Source organism: Anopheles coluzzii, chromosome 2, assembly GCF_943734685.1.
Source record: "Anopheles coluzzii chromosome 2, AcolN3, whole genome shotgun sequence".
NCBI lineage: Eukaryota > Metazoa > Arthropoda > Insecta > Diptera > Culicidae > Anopheles > Anopheles coluzzii.
Window position 1 is genome coordinate 108,859,044 of NC_064670.1, and position 17,732 is coordinate 108,876,775.

At 44.7% G+C, this 17,732-nt stretch overlaps 1 protein-coding gene across 4 annotated transcripts in view; it reads right to left on the reverse strand.

Annotated features, from left to right (window-relative positions):
- The window catches only part of LOC120947380 (cAMP-dependent protein kinase type I regulatory subunit), a 53,488-nt gene that overhangs the window by 2,704 nt on the left and 33,052 nt on the right, over positions 1-17,732 (reverse strand). For 3 of the 4 annotated variants that reach the window (XM_040362649.2, XM_049607047.1, XM_040362653.2), the window contains exon 2: positions 3,503-3,862. In XM_040362649.2, coding sequence (XP_040218583.1) covers positions 3,503-3,862 — 360 coding nt within the window. Of the gene's footprint in view, positions 1-3,502; positions 3,863-15,403; positions 15,642-17,732 lie in introns of those variants that run through there. The other variant, XM_040362655.2, reaches the window with a different exon arrangement.

Sequence of the window (17,732 nt, forward strand, 5' to 3'; positions counted from 1 at the left end):
TTTTTCTGAAGAATAACGGCTTCCAATATTTTACTGTTACTTTTTTTAGTATAAACTATATAAATTCATGGTAACACTTTAAAATGAACGGATATTTATGGGGATGATATAACTTTTTGAACTAAATAAATAAAGTTGCAGAAAAATATGAAAAAAATAAAATAATAAGTTTTTAGAATGTGTTGACAATGAGGCCCCACTTAGCAAATTGTAAACATTGTTTTATTCATTATCCTATTAATACTCAAAGTTCCGTATTGTTGCATTCTAATCCTCAAATATCTTTGCCATTTTTTAATTAGAACATTTTTTTTCTATTTAAATTGCATCGAAAAACACATCGCTCTGGTTAACCAATTCCAGTAACCATGACACAGGCCAGTAACAGTAACTAGGAGGCTCAACGTTACACCAAAAAACCATATCAAACGATACCATTCTATATGCACTGCCCTCGTTCGAGAATCCATTAAAGTACATTAATCAACAATGCACACCTCAGAAGCCATCATCACCAGAAACAGAGCAATAAAAATCAATGCACAGCGGAATAGGACTCACTGGGCAGTGCCCACAATCACACTTTCCAGTTGAATGCAAGGTCCCACAGCTGCTACACTGCGTTGGTGATTACATCGACACAATTGTCTTTGTCACTACTCTGCTCGACTACAGCATTGCACTGGAAACATCCAATGGGAGGGCATTGAAAGCATTTCCATTTGCGCAACACATGTGGCAGTAAAAACTAACTCCCTTTGCCCTTTTATGCTCTCTGGTTCGGGGAAGCACACAAACATTTGATTGCACCGTACTGGAATAAGTTTTAATTAGGAAAAGTTCCATTTTAGGCGCACATTTTATTATCACCCTTGCACACACACACACACACACACACACACCCTTTGCATGTCGGAAACAAAGCATCATCAACGTTCCCCATCCAGCGGATGCCCTTTGAATGCACCCTCGGTTGCAGTGAACCGGCATCCTGCCACTATCCTGCGGGTTTGATGGTGGTTTCACCTTCTGAGTGTGTCCTCACACACACACACACACGTATAAACATATGAGTAAAAGCTTGAGACGAATATTAACTACGATGATACGGAAGCTTGCCAAAAAGGTCAAGGATAATGGCGTAAAGGTCAGACTGTCACGAGGGACGAAGCATAGAGCGTTTGAAAATTAAAACTTCCCTCTTCCCGGGGTTTGTGGCGGCTGTGGCAGTAGACCGTTCCCCTCCCGACTAGCCAGGTTTCAATGCACAGTAATCACAGTGTTGTACGAAATACAAACCAGACTCTGCCGACATATTAAACTATAGAAATGTTGTGTGCCCTTTTGTGTGACCGCACACGAGAACCCTGTGACATATCCTGTTTGGAAATTGAATTCAACTCGGTTGTGCACACAGGAGCGCCATGTGCATTCGTGTAACGTGCATGTGGAACAATTCCACCTAGGGCAGCGGGACAGGGCCCCCGCCGGACGCGTCTGGGGAATGGAACCGGAAAATGCTAATTGAAACAACGCGACCACACAAATGGGCCATCAGCATCATCACCGTCATCGCATGGGGGGGGGACGATGCAGCCGCTCTATTTATTTCCATCTTCTGGTCTCTAGTCCGGCCACATTAAGCCTCAATTGAGATCATTCTGTAAGAGAACGCACTCCAGAAAACTGAAGAAACTTCCATCGCAGCGCTGGGAGACGGTGGAGACGCACCGCAATGTTATGTGCAATCGATTACGCGCCATGTAGAGTTTGAAGCCGGTGTTTACTGTCAGTCGGCGTTTGGAGTGCAAAACTGAAGGGAGAGTGTGTTAGGTCCTTCTGGCTGACATACCGCAACCATACCACACCACAACAACACACTTCCAGAGACCAGAGATGGGTGTGTGAGCGTGAAGGACACCCATCATGGTTTATGGGCAGAACAACCACCGTCCAACATGACACACTATAGCGTGTGCAGGGGGCTTGTGCTGTGTAACAAGCCACACCACAGAAACCCCCAAAACAATTTGTCGTAATCTGTCAGTTTACGGTTACGAAGCGTGACGGCGGCGGGTTAAGTGCTGCTGTGAGCAAACCAACCTGACCCCGCCAGGTTCAGATATTGCAGGCCTCGACGGCGACGATACCTCAACTAGCTTCAATCGTTCCCGGGATTATCTAGCGAATGAGTTTTGCTCCGATTCGGGGAAAAGTGTATTCAATTCGTCTGATCACTCCACACTCACCTTAATACCATCACTAGCATTAGAAGCGATAGAATCGAGATGAAAATTTAATCCTAAGATACGGGAGGTTTGACATGGGTAGTATTCCAATGCAAAGGTTTAGCTGACCTTACGCTACCCCTTACTTAATTTATGGGAAGCATAAGCACTAAAAAGGTAAGGGCTTATTTTTTGAGGAGATTTCAAAAATTAAACGACACCTTAACTGAGAATTTAGGAACCTACGAGCTTCAAATCAGCTTCTACGTTGGCGTGTTCGCCTTACAATCCTAGATACTAATTCAAATTTTAAACTCATTTCTATGCCCGTTTGCTCATCCCTCAACCCTCAGATTCCGCACGAAACGAACTACCAAGCTGGTAGTTACATTTAATATCTCTCCAGCCAAACTGGTAGCGCCGCCAAGTGCATTAAAACAGTACATTGTGGATCTCATTTCGAAGTTCGCTAATGGTATTAAATGCATTACCGGGTGGTACTACCACCAACACCCTTCGACAAAACCACCACACTACCGCAACAAACCGAGGGCAACAAAAAAGAGATAAATGAATTTGAGCTTTGTTGAACCGTTGAAAGGGGCAACGGGAGCAGCGGAAGGTTATAAAATGCTTCCCGATTAATTAACCACCAGCCAGTAGTGCCCACACATCGGCTATTTAGAAGACACAGACACACGCACACATTCCGGTGTATTTGCACATTCAAATTCAAAGACCCGCGTCACCCACCATGCACCACTCGTTGGGATATTAATTTCGTCGTGTTTATTTGTTTACACTTGAATGTTGCTGGTGTTGTGGGTGGTGCCACCACCGCCACCGCGACGCCACCACAATCGTATGGTACTATTTCTACCGTTCGGAAGTTGAACGGGGTGGGGTTTGGGGGTTTGAAATTTGAGCTCAAACTCGTTCCCGAATCGCCGTTTATTGCCGCACCGCAGACACGATCGAGAAAAAGGCAAACGAAGGGAACTGGTGATGATTACGGCATCTTCTCTTTCGCCTTGCCCGACCGATCTAATAAGAAAGTGAACGTTGCATTGAAGAGTGCCGTTTGGGAAGGTTGTCGGTTGATATCGGGTGGATGATGCTGCTTGTTTACTTGCATGGTAAAGCAATCGCGCAAACCGCACCCGGATGCGCCAGAGAGATGTGAGCCAGTTGGTGCGTTTGTGTGCAGGAAGGTTTCATGTACAAATGCCCTTCTTTTCCACACTGTCCCCCGTTCATAACCCCATTCTACGCACCTCAACCTCGCCGATATCGATGACGTAAAAGTTGTCACCCTCATCGCCCTGCTGTATGATCGGCTCGCCGGGCAGAAAGTTGCAGGGAAACATTGCGTCGAAGATGTCCGACCGCTCGTTCTCGTCCAGGTGCGAGAACAGCACGTTCTTGGCGATCGCCTTCGACAGCGCCGCCATCGTTTTGTAGTCCTTCGGCACGACCTTCTTCACGTAGCTGGTCGCGTCCTCCTCCGTTACCGGCTCGGCCGAGATGCCGCCCCGGCGCCGTACCGGCGGCACCGCCGTCTGTGGCATTGGGCTCAGATCGTCCAGATCGTCCGGCGTGACCGCCTGCTTGCTGGCATCCAGCTTTGCCTGCTCCTGTAGAGAAGAGAAGATGATAAAAAAAAACAAATATTAGAACAAAATGTAGGCAATAATGTCCGATTTCTAACAAGTCGATTCACACTTTCTTCAGCTACTACTTTACTACTTCAACAGCAACCTGGAGGGTGGAGTACACGGTACATATCAAAAGACACTCTATCTCTCCATGGGGAGTCTTACTTGCTGAGCTCTGGAGCAAACAAAACTACCGCCCACTGAAACGTTTGTTTGCTATCATTTCAAGACATTTCCCCTTCCGCAACGAAAGGACACTTATCCTTTTTCCGAATGGCAGCGGACACACACTATGGACCTCTCTTCGATAAAAATATCCCTTTTTTCCGATTGTCCTGCTTTGTACGTCAGTCGTCTGATAGCAAAGCTGCTTAGTGTAACGTATAACGATGAGTTTGGTTCCATTGTACTACTGAATATAGAATAATATGCTTGTAACTTTCTTGGACAGGAAGTAGAACGTTTGCGTAAATATTTAATGAAACATGTCGGTTATACCCATGTCTATCGGTAAGATTGAACGATAAATACACATGCTTGAACTATTCCAACGCATTTGAATGATTAAAAAACAAGAGTGAAACCAAAACTAACAAAAGATTTATGACATTTTATGGTATATTAACCTTATACATGGAAAATACGTTACATAAAACCATGTAACATGTAGCATCATTATTGAAAAGATTGATTAATAACATCCAGATTTCATAGGTTGGATTCTGTGTTTACCCTTGAAATGGACTTTGATTTTTCAGTCATTAAAAGCTTGTTTACCACATTTCAACACATCAAAATTCAATCCAAAACCGTTGCATTCACACAAAATGTTCAGTGTTCAAGTGCTAAAACTAAGCCAACTCAACAACACTTGCCACATTAGCATCAATAATAAACCGTGTAAACAAAAATGGCAACACATGGGTCGCGTTTGTTTCGTGTACGCTCCACAACCGCTCTTGCCATCATGAATGGATTTCAAACAGCGCCATTCAAACATATGCTACCCATCCTCGCGTAGCAAAGAGAGAGCGACAAATCATAATAATAACACCTTACAGCAGCGTGCAGCAGAAGCGGCTAGGAAGTTGATTCATATGGGCCAAGTTTTCCGCGCTTGAAAATCGCTACTTGAAGTAGTATAAACAAAGCCAGCTCAACAGGGGCCAACAAGCTGTGGTATTCTTTCGACAGCGAAAGCAAACCTTACTTTAGCAGTAGACACAGCACAGAGCCTTAGCCTGCAAACGCTAAAAATACTCTGATGTGCTCGAGCAGTACACTTTCGCTCTCTTGGTCACTGTGTTGTGTTGTGGCTGCTTCAATTTGTACCGTGAAAAAGGGATACACTACACACCAAGTGCCAACTACCAGTTGAACAAGCTTTCCACCAGCCAACGGGGAGAAAACAACAACACTTTAAGAACGTTTCCACATTCTACAATCTACAGCCTGTGGCCCCCACACTGCGACAACCTTGACACATAACCTTTCGGATGGTCAACGGGGAAGGGGAAGAGGAGCGAGCACGCGTGAGAAAAGAGAAAAACCTTTCACTGCGGTGGGAAAATGCGAATCGCAACAACAACAACAAAAAAAAAAACATTTTCCGTGGCCGCATCAAGCATTCACACCACCCACCCATCCAACACGGATCTGAGCCTCGCGTGACCGGGTGCGATATTTGAAGATGGGGGAAAAAATGAGTTGTTCCCGGCCGTTACCTTCACCTGAGAAGGGTCACCCGGGGGAGATGGGAGTTAAAGGGAGTGCCCTCCCTATTATTAGCTTCCCTTATTAACACGTGGAGCTTTTACCATGACTCCTTTTCGCCCCAAAAATAGCACACCTGCTGAATATTCATACACGGGAACGCAGTGGTTTTTGTAGTGTAACAAGACGTTTTTAACCCTTGGTAATAATTGAACAACTGTTACGCTCAAAGGTGGAGAAGCTATTTAGCAACTGATTCATTGAAGCAAGCGATATTATTAATAAATACAGTATGCGTTTTGTATCAAAAAATCGTACTTTAATATGACCGTAACATTCAAACTATAAACTCACTGTGGCGGAAAATTCGACCGCTTATCAGCAAAAACACGCTCCATCCAACGCTCGATACAGAGTTAAATACGAACAAGCCAACAAAAAAAAGCATACGCAAGGGCAAGCATGCGAGCTTCTGGATAAGAAAATAAACACAAACCTGCTCCGTTCACGGAGTTTGTTGTGGTTTTAGTATTTCGGGCAGTGTGGACCTCCCAAATGAAATTCGAATCCTGTTATCTTTCAAAATATTTTGAAAAAGAAACTATTCTTGAAACAGCCACAGTCAATATTGAGATGATTAATGTGACTAAAGGGACATACTTCATGATCATAATATAGCAAGACAAATATATTATAAATCATCTCTTTGAAGGGTTGTTAACACTCATTCGTGTTGTTAAAGCAGCATTTTAAGCAACTTGAATGAAACTCAAAAGTCAACTTCAACAGGCATGAGGACAGAAGTTAGCAACATTTATTTATATAATTTTAAAATAAAAAGAACAACATTAGACAAGCGCCATCCGGCACCTCTCGCTGTACAAAACATATGCTTCCAATCGTGTCGGTCTCGCAGGGGACTACACATCGACGCTCAAAAAATAAATAATTCACTCATCAAGCGTGTACAGGATGGTGGTGTCCTGATGTTGATGCGAACCATCTGTCAACCCCAAACCTTCTTGTAAGCAGGCAAACGGCAGTCTCAAGAGTCCAAGGCAGGGCACGCAACAACAGGGTCTTATCCTCTGCCCACACACTGCAGAGTAACAGCAATCCAAATATCGCTAATTAACACGTTACATTAACAACGTCCGACGTTAATTACTCAAAATTCTCGCCAGGCTCGTCACCACGACGCACCGGCCGGATGATGACGACAACGACCCCCCATCCTGTGTGACGATTCGGGGGAGGGGATACACTCCTTGTTATATGTTTTAACTCTCTTTCGCTGCCACCATAACAAGGCGTTAGTAGCAAGGGGCAAACGCACACATAGAAGGCGAAAAAACACACCGAGTGAAGGAAAAGGGAACCTTTCTCCGCAGCGAAAGAAACTCCAACGGAACACAACCAACGCAAAAGTAAGCCCGTGTGTTGGTATAGGAAACACCCGCCTGAAGGCACACAACAACTGTGTTTCCTCAATTATTCATTCGCGCTTTGTGTGTGTTTTGGGGCACACGGTTCCGCACAAGAATGCGTGAGGCGCAAGATCCTCGGCTAAAGATTTATCGCTCTTCCACAGCACAGCATAACAACAACGAGGAGTTTTCCCTTCACTTCACAAGCAGCAAATGTGTCTGGAGGGATCTCCTACTTGTTGCGAAACCGGGTGCTTTTTAAAATTCTAATCGCATACCCGTCGGGGTGAGTGAAAGCCGGTTTTTGTTTTCTCTTCTGCAACATTCAGAAATCTGTAACACAAACATCTCAATGCGCAGCACACCTACACAAACACATTATGTGCGTCGTTGAAAAGTTTTTTACATGATTTATTCCTTTAAAGATGATGAGCTTTCGCTGCTTACTCCTCACTGTTATCAAAGGGGACGACCACGGGAGCAAGGATGTTCCCTTAGGCGAAAGACCGACATCTGCTGACGTCACACAGGGGTCACATGTCACAGTTTTAAACAGCTGCAGGATATACATCATCTGGTTGAGCAACAACTGAGCAGCAACAGCGACTACTGGTTGAGATGTTTCGTCCTATATCCCCCCCATCCACCCGGATGAGACACATCAATCACTAAAGTCTTCATCGCTCCGGTGTGCCATTTTACTCCACACACAGTCTTATTTGTTTTGGGATGAAAGAAGCCCAAAGAGTAACGATTACATCTTTATTCCGCATGCACGGGAAGTGCCCTTTCCAAAAAGCAAAAAGCGCCGGCAAAACTTCCATTGTCGGGACTTTGATTTATTAGATTAACACCATAACCATCGCGTGAGAGCGTCGGTCCCATTGCATCCATTTTCATTAGATGTTGAAGCGATATTGCCCCCAACGGAAGACTCCAACGGGTTATCGGATTTTGTCGTTTAACAGTAGCGCGTGGAGAAAGGACGATATTTAGCACGTTACACCCAAATCAGACGATAATTAACCTTGAAACTGGCTTAAAGCGTACAAAAAACCAATCAACGACGATCGTTAGCTTCGTTGTAACAGGCTGTGAAGCTTTAGTTTTGGGAGGGGAAAAATCAACTTCAAAGATCTTCAGAGACCCACCTATTTTTGTCGGATCTTTTCAGCGATGATGGTTCCCATACAAGAGCCGTATGATTTATGCATCAGTAAACATGTAGCCTATATTTCTTTAAGGTCGAAGCGATTTCAACTTCTCCCAAACCGCGACCGCAAGCTCTGGATTGTGGATAAACATACTTGCGCCACTTTGGTTGCTCTTTTGCTCCAAAGTCCCACTCCCCATAAGGTACACGATAAATTAGCAGATGTCACTCGCTTGAAAGTTTCGCACAAATCACCGCCATACACGGAGAGCTTTACAACAGCACAGCACAACAACAAGCTCGGTAAGACGTGTGACAGCAGCTTGTGCGCTGCTCGCTGATGAGAGGCGAATGGGGCCTTCCTTTGTCTGCGTAATGAACCACCACCTTCTCTGCTTCTCCACAAACAAAAACCGGAAAGAGGGAAGCTGCCCCCACGTCAAGAACTTCAGGAATACGTAACAAGTCTAGCCTGTCTGTGGGGCTCCGCTGTGTTGCTGTTGGCCTGTCCGTTGGGGCCGGAGACTGCTCCACTTGTCTCAAAGAAACACAGACGAAGTAGCCCTGTCCGCTTTTGCAAGACAGCGTCACCATACATTACTCAATCACGCTCGAGGTGTATCGCTTGTCAAAGTTTTGATTCATCGTTCGCGTATGCTCCCTTGCTTTCCTTGGAGCTGGAGCGGGATACAGACCGATCTTGCTTAGAAAAAAAAAGAAGGTCAAATTGTTACATTGCCTTATACGTACAGCCATATAGACCACGAGTGCTTTTGGTTTCGCTTTTCGAGAGACGATGTTGCCACAGGTCGTGCTGAAGATAGGTGCGAAGTACCAACCAGTGTCTTCTGCCAACCAAGAGATATAGAGCGAATTGAGCGCTGCCAAACCGAAAGTGATTGATTAGACCTGAGCAGTTGGGTAAATCAATTAAGCAGGTATCTTTACTTCGCGACTCTCGCGTGACGTTTGTGACCTACTGTCGCGAGAAGATAAGCACCCGTTAGCAATCGCTTGTTAGAGAGTGTTTCTTACAAACTTTTATCACCTGTATGAACACGCTTTTTCTCTTTATGCTATCGTGATACATATTCAAATGGTCTTTCCACTGTACTGAACATGCACAAAAGCATCTTACGACATTATCATGATAAAATCAACAATATGCCATCATTTTACTAAATCTGTTTTCTGTGTGCAGTAAAAACAATGGCGTGAACCAACCCTTCCAGCGGCACACACCACCCACCACTGTGGATGTTTATTTTTACTTACACTCGAATTGGTCGCCACGCCAAATGGAATAAACGTAAGTTCATTACACGGGGCCGTACCCGGGGCCGAGGGTTATTAAAATGTACGTACCAACCAGCTCGTACACACACACACACAGCGCTCGTACATACTATATTTAGTGCACGCCACCTTGTGTACGATGTTGTCCCTTTGGCACGAGCCATGCTCAAGTGGTAGGCGCCAAAGGGGTTTGAGACAGTAACATCCAGGACAAGATGTCATCCACGGGGCACACACCACTACTCCACACCATGCACCTGAGTGTACCACCCCGTTGAGTGACTAGTGAGGGGAGTATACTAGGTAACTAAGTGGGGAGCGTGTCTCTTACAAGGTTTTTGTAGCGTTTAATGGATCTATTTAATGCTTCGCTATCGCGATCTTTCATCTGAATTTAAAAAGAAGCTGCAATTAATGTTTTTAAACATTCAAACACATCTTAAGGAACACACACACTGAACTGAATCGAACATCACCTTCAAGTGAAAGTAAAGACAATTAGTAATGGTGACGAAATTACCCAGCACACCGAACTCGAATGACGCAAAAGCGCCTGGTATAGAGGCTTCGGAAACCTTTTAAAGTTTCTTATCCTCTGCATAGCGTACGAGCATTACGGAGGCTCTCTCCATGAAAATGAGAGCTTCTTGGTGCGTTTGGATTTGGCACGACTTTGCCTTGAAATGAAACAATGTTTACAAACAGCACGTGTTTGACGCCTGCATAAATTACATTATTTAGCTTAATTGCAAACTGTTGATACGGGCAATGCTAACTTCAAGATAATTTTAATTTTTCTACATGAAAAACAACATTCTTAAAGGGATTCGAATCTTTCAATGGAATAGTAAGTGAATCTTTTAGGGGAATGTATTAACTGGTGAGTGGAATCTTACAAGCATACTGTGGAAGTTTGCAATCACACAAGGGAATTTGTCAACCGTATAAGAGAGTTTTGCAATTTGTCTACAGACCTATTGACAATTGGTAGCCAGTGCAAACAACTCAAACCATTTTAGTTAATTTTAGTAGAAGGTTTCGAATTATCAGTTGCAAAATTCACTTATTTCCTTGACAAATTCCATTACATGGCTGCAAACTTCCACTGTGTAATTGCAAAATTCCAATAACCAGTTGCAACATCCCCTTTAAGCAATTAAACTATTTCATTCTATGATTCAAAACCTTGTAAGAGTGTAAATCTAATCCAATAACTGATCAAAACACGCTATTTTACTAGATTAGTATTTAATTGGTTTCATGATAGATCTAAACACCTTGCGGCGTACCCAATATGCTAATAATGGCGCCAACGGCTGAATTGCATACATACTTTCAATGAAGTTTTACAATTTTAGCCATCTTTTCTCGTGCACAAATTATTCGATAGTGTCTCTTTGTTTATCTTGATCTAATCCATTTCATAAAGTGCTAAATTGTATAAGTAGTCTCTAGTTAACTGGACAGATGGGTTAAGTATTAAAATATGAATAATCATTTAATTGAAGTGTAACTATAGCCTCCTCTTGCAAAAAAAAATGAGCAATCGGAAATGAAATGACATGGAGAGAAACTAACACTTCCTTCTTCATGCTTAAAACACGCACACACACAGAGCAAACCCATGGATTTCTGAAGGTTGTGATCTTGTGATGGTGGCACACAAGAAAAAGCTTTAAAAATGCAAACACCGAACAAAGCTTGCTATTTATCCTCTCTGCATAATTACTTCTAGCTCTCCATCAGCGTACGCGTCAAAACCTGTCAAAACCGCGTCAGTTCGCGTAACCTTTTAATAAAAATTATAATGAACGACCCGCTTCACGCGCCACGGACATAAACCAGCGCTGGTGATCCTGGCGTACATCAAACAGACGCGGAGACAATCCATTACAATCGCTTCCGGTGTGCGGCGGACATCCGGAACAAACTAACTAATCGCTGATAAGTGATTAAAATATTTGTCCACAATCATCACATAAACTGTGTGTGTCTGTGTTTATGTGTGAGCCAGGAGGACACCCAGCCCGCATCTACAACGCCGCACCAGTCCCACGCACGACATCTTCGCTGGATAATGTGGGGTTGGTAGGTGCTGGAGAAGCTTGCCATTACTGCTACTATTTTTAGCCCGAACGAAACGTCCATCATGAAACGTCGTCGCCAAGGGAGAATGAAATAAGCGACCCGCGACACACAAACGAACTTGCGTCGCGTGTGCCACATACACATCGTCCCTCGCTGGCTGAAGACTTCTTCGTGCGCCGCGCATTGGTTTGGCGTCCTCAATTGTCCCCTCCGACCTGGCCCAGCTCGAACCGGCCCTGGAAGCGAGTGCGAGGGCGCCCGTATAAAAAACCATCAAATTATAATGTTAATGGCTTCCCGCCGATTGCCGTCAGTTGTCGTTGACCTGTTGGTGGTGTTGGGCAAATTGAAACGCTTGGCACTACTGCTGGGGCGTTGGTGGTTTGCCAGTTTTGGCTTGTTCAACAGCTACCCGCTGCGGGAGCTGCGGGACACAACAGGTTCTTCCGGCTTACGGTGGAGGAGTTTTGGAGGTGCCTATAAACTTCCCCAATCTTACCGGGGCTGAAATGATAGTTTAATTTCGGAACCCGTCATCCGGAGGCCGCTGGGAAAGCTAACGATCTTGTCCGTTTCTTATTGATTTCGTAATTTATCCATCCTCTAGTCGGCTTTATTTATTAACGATAGCTGTTAGTTTTGCAAAAGCAAGTTGTTTCACCAGCGAAATAAATAGAAATAAATTAAACTACCTATCGCCATGGGGAGGAGCCTGAGCGCTATTTCGCTTAGCTCATGCGTGAAATTAGCACCCAAAGCAGGTCCGGTGATAATGTTATCCGTTGTTCGGTCGTACAGGCGCAGAAAGAAACAACATATGTAAGGATCCACATTTGGAAGGACGTGACCATTAATAATAATCAAACCCGTTGGGTCGGGTGAAGCAAAGCACAACAAACCGGCACATCCCATCCATCGAATGTGGGTGATCGTTCGGCACTAGGCACTCGGTCGGTGGTGGTCGTGGTGGTGTGATGTATCAACTAAACCGGCATTACTTATTTGGCAGACGGGAGATGTCGGCCCGATAGCACAGGCTATTTGGAATTATTTATTGAGCTCTTTTGCCGTGTTTGTCAATGCGACGATGAGGGCCAGGTGTACTTGGGATAGGGGGAAATCCCGTGTCAACTGCTGCTAGGATTTATTTTCGTATTGTGAAGCTGAAAACGATAGCTGCCTGAACGTTCGTCACGTTTGACAGCGAGGTAAATATTTCATTCGGAATTTTGTGATTGTTTTTAACGGTCTTTTTCAAGTGTATTTTTCTATGCAAATTCAGACCGATCTATAACACGAAAGCCATTTCACTAAATTAAAGTAATTTATGCTACTGTGTGCTACTGTCAACAACAGCGTGTTGCTGCCACCCAACAAAACCTGTGCGGTGTTTAGAGCCACTAAAGCACACTTTAATCTCGTAATCATTTTATTTACCCTTCGCAAACTTCGCTTAGCTACCAGCAAGCAACAAATGACGATATATCCATTGGACCCTGGGATATTAACTTCATCCCATCTAACCTAGCTGCCTAACGCTCTGACACGCACACAATCTGACCCGTAATGGGACACAATTGAAGCTAATTTATGGCCACGCACTGACCGAAGTGTAACAAGTGTAGCGAGTAATAGTGCCACACTTTGTCTTGCGCGTTGAGCTAACTTCGTACCCGCCGTCGTCGGCTTTGTGTGTCTCTTTTAATCTTAGAAAACGCTAAGAAATTAATGTGATAAGATCTTCCGGAAAAGCTAGCAAATAGCATTGTTCACCAGCAGCAGGAAGAACTTACCAGCCGCACAAGACAACTTCCCCACCCGTCCAGGAAGGCCACAAATTAATCGCTAATTAACAATTACTACCAGAGAACAGCAGCATTCTATTCAGCTGGATAGCACACTCACGCACCATCGCGCACCACGTCTAATTGAAATATCATGTTACAGAAAATTGTTTCTTTACATTTCTGCTCCTTCTCCTACTCGCACAAATCCGCCGACCAGTACGGTCTAGAAGGTAGAGTGAGTGTTTGACTAGAATCTAAATATTTTCTCTTCGAGGAACACAACCCAACAAAAAAAATACGAACCGAACGAAGAAGAATGCCAAACAATGTCACAGCACTTTGAGCGGCGGAAAACAGCTGACAGCTCCTGCCGGCGTCCGTGTGTATGTGTATAGTGTTGCCCCATGCCCCGTATGGTAATTACAGCCGCGAGCGAACGGCATGACCATTTGTCCATGTCAGGTCCATCTCGCCGTCGTTGAAAAGGACAACGCGAACAAACCGAAAGTGGACGGGGCCGCCGCAACTAAAAATACCACTCTCCACGAACTGAGAGGCACTGACTGACGACTCGCTGCACAAAGGAGGAGAAGACCCAAATTTTCCCTCCATTGAATATGGTTTAAATCAACGTTCGATTCGTTGGTTTCTTTTCTTTTTTTTTCAATTCAGAACGTGAAACTGTTATGCAAGAGCTGCTGCTGCTGGTCACATCAGTTCGGCTGACAGATACAGAAGAGAAGCGAACGAGGATGCTTAAAGCGCCGGCTAATCTGATCAGTGACATAAAGGTGAACCACCGTACATTATTGATGCTTTGTGAGCGATCTCTGCATTATTTAATGGAGTGCCAAACGAGGGAGTGCGGGAAATGGGGAAGCCAAAAGATTGATTTCCAATACAGGGTTTCCGAGCATTATATAGACATGTTCAGCGAGTTGTAGATTCGTTCAGGCATATAATAGACTCTCTCAGCGAGATATAGAATTGTTCGGATGAAGGTGTAGACGTGTTCAGCGATTCTGTAGAGCTGTCATTTGTTTTGTTTACACACTGTGCCGCAGGGTTCAATTTTTATTTCTTAAAAGTCCTAAAAGCAGCTAATAATCATTCTCCAAGCTGTTTAATACATAAATTAGTTGAAAAAAGCATATTTTTTCGAAAACCGTTTGTTTACCTTCTGATGAGAATGATCCAACTTGCAGTCCAAGGGGTACGAAAGTGACAGCTCTACAGTATAACCGAACATGTCTACACCTACATCCGAACAATTCTATATCTCGCTGAAAGAGTCTATTATATGCCTGAACGAATCTACAACTCGCTGAACATGTCTATATAATCCTCGAAAACCCTGTATTAACAATTTAATGTGAAAAGAAATTCAATCAACTGACAGAATGAACTTTCCTCTATAATAAAGATTCAAACGAAGAGATCTTTAATATTACTTTAAGCTCAGTTTGGCGCTCTCTTTAACGTCACATTCCAATCGAACCGATAAACCTGCAAGCTAGTCTTTCATCAACACTCCGCTCCGTCAGCATTTGCTTCTTTCTGCTTCATACAAAAACACACACATACATACACAGATACACAAATTAAATTATCGCACCCGTGACAGTCAGGTCGCACGTTTTCGTAGTAGCAACGGAAATAATTTCTTGGCAACAAGCCCCAAAAACCCCCGCGCGCCGATAGCATCATCGAAATTGAATTGCAGTTGGAATTTGTTACCCCCCACCGTCGTGGGGCTTAGCAAATGTAGTGTCAAAAAGTTGCAACAACTATTCCCCCCGCTCATCATTTGCAGCCATTAGTTGACGCACCCTATCTATCTCATCGACCTTGCGACTAGCCCACGCACGTGCTTCACAGCACTAGGCGCCTCCATTCAGTTATCGGTTAGCGGGTTTATCAACTCTACACGCCGCCGCCGCCGCCGCCGGCCGGTCGAAATGTGTGTCAGACACACTCCACAGACGCCCGGTAAAACGGGGTTACTTAATCTAATCAAACCGAGCTAAAACATCTACGATGGACGAATGTGTTATACCTCACTCATGCCGTTGTGATTTCAGGGAACACACGGAAACGAAACCGCACCGGCAACACCGAGTCGTATCAGTCAGTCAGTCCCGGAACGTGTCTTGGGATGTGGCTAAAGTGATGGTTTACTTTGAGGGTAGAATTGCTTGTTCAGCTTATTTCACTGTTTCACTCTATGTTTTTTTCTTCAAACTCTTGCACGATCACTCGTTTTTCAAACGTTTGGATTCTTCTTCTTTAGGCCTCTAGAAAATTCACAAAAATGCACCTCTTTAATTTCACTTTTAATGAACAATACAGCAATATTTTACATTAACACAATATCAATATTTTCATCTAAAAAAAAACAAGAATAAAAGGCTTCCTTCTAAGTGACAAAAAAGACTTGCACACACCTAATCCGTCCTGGGCGCCGCACACGACTGGGAGAGCATCGAAAATTGTACACCGCACTCGTGTCGTGTCACACGGTTTTCCAAACGATTCACACAAATGCTCTCGAACCCGTGTGTGTGTGTGTGTGCTCACGGGGCGGTAAAATGCTCACGAAAGAATGCATATTTTTAGAATCGAACCCAAGTGGAGGAAACCCAAGTTAGTCGAATGGTCAGAAGAGCAGTGAACCGATCCTACTGATCCGACCGGGCCTGGTTCTCAATTGAACATATTTCGATGTTTCAATGTACACACTCGGATTGGATGCTTCTTGATCAAGATGCTCACCCCGCTCTGCTTTTTTTTAATAAATACACACACACACACACAACTACCGAACTAATAACCAAGATCTACAAAGATCTTTACCGCACCACAGCTAGAAGCATCCAATTAATGTGGATCACTCACTTTCGATCGTTAGCCGCAAGAGATAGATAAATAAACACACTCCCTAAGAAACGGTACACCGGACAGGAGGCAATAGGCGAGCCCCGTTACACTCTTGTTTTTTACGCCAACCGACGACATAGCCGTGCGTTCGCCGCTGTCAGGAATTTCGTACGTCGGATCTGGAGATGAGAATAATACACCCACGCGGATCGCCGCGCACGGTGAGAGGATGCTGCCACGATAGAAAAAAACACGGCGCGATATATCTGCAACTTGTGGTACACCACCCCCAACTGCTCTCTGTCACTCGGGACGGGCTTAATCTTAATCTGCCACTTGCTGTGCACAAATCACTCTCGACACCATCCCAAAGCGGCGGGCAGCGACGACAGAACAGGGGAACGACACAGTCGGTGTCAGATTCTTTTTCCAACAAGTGTCGGGAGCACACTGTCCGAACAATTTTGCCTTTATCCCTTCCAAACGGAACAACGTAAGAGGATGGGGTATTTTGGAAAACACGTATTAGGTTCTTGATCGTATAAAACAAAGAGGAAGACACTACTGTGTCCACTTGAAGGTTGCAAATGGTATTGAAGAAGTTGAACAAGTTTCCAACGTTACACCATTTGCATACGGGTTGAGCATTACAATCACGCGCGCACACACTGTGCATGAAACAAATGCAACCCACCGTCAGTACCCAAATATACCCGTCCGTCACAGAGCGCAGAGGAAATATTACTTAATGCACACGTTAATTGAATTTACGTCCAATTGCTGTCTTCGGGAGTGTTTACAGTACACTACGACGTTACGACGCGGTATGGCAGGAAGCCGTGGTTTGCCTACGAAACACGATACAGACTAAACAGGAAGTGGATGAACCCACCAACTACCCCGAGATGCAACTGCTAAGAGATCATACACAAGCACACGGCGAAGGCAAAGTTCACGAGCGCGGACCCCCTCTCTTAAGTGCTCGGGTGCACTGGCACTCTTCCGAACAGGTTCCGTTCAAGATACGCGCCAACGGACGACTGAACGCGCGAGCGAGTGGTTCGGGCTTTGGCGTGTTCTACCGTTTGGCGCGCGACCAAGACATATTAACGCAGACACCAACACAACGACCACGACGACGACGACGACGACCACGATGGGCGCTAGCTTCCTCCATCAAGGGGGTGGTACCGGTCTGTAACGCCAGTAACGCTTTCGTTACTGGCAGCGTAAATCCACACCGACGACTACCGCCGGAGTTCGATGTGGTTTGTTGGTAAGTGTGTGTGTGTGTGTCTTCCTATCTGCTACATTTTATGGTAGCGCGATGTGTTCAAGCGCTTGGTTTGAGTTCTCCACCACTGCTGAACGTCGTAGTGCGGTGCCGGGAGTTGAGGAAATCTTGAACGAAATTAACTCCACTCTCCCTGCGGCTAGGAGGCCTTGAGAGTGGGTCAGTTTACTTGCCTCCTATCGGGCATGTGCATGTGTTGGTACAATGTATGTTG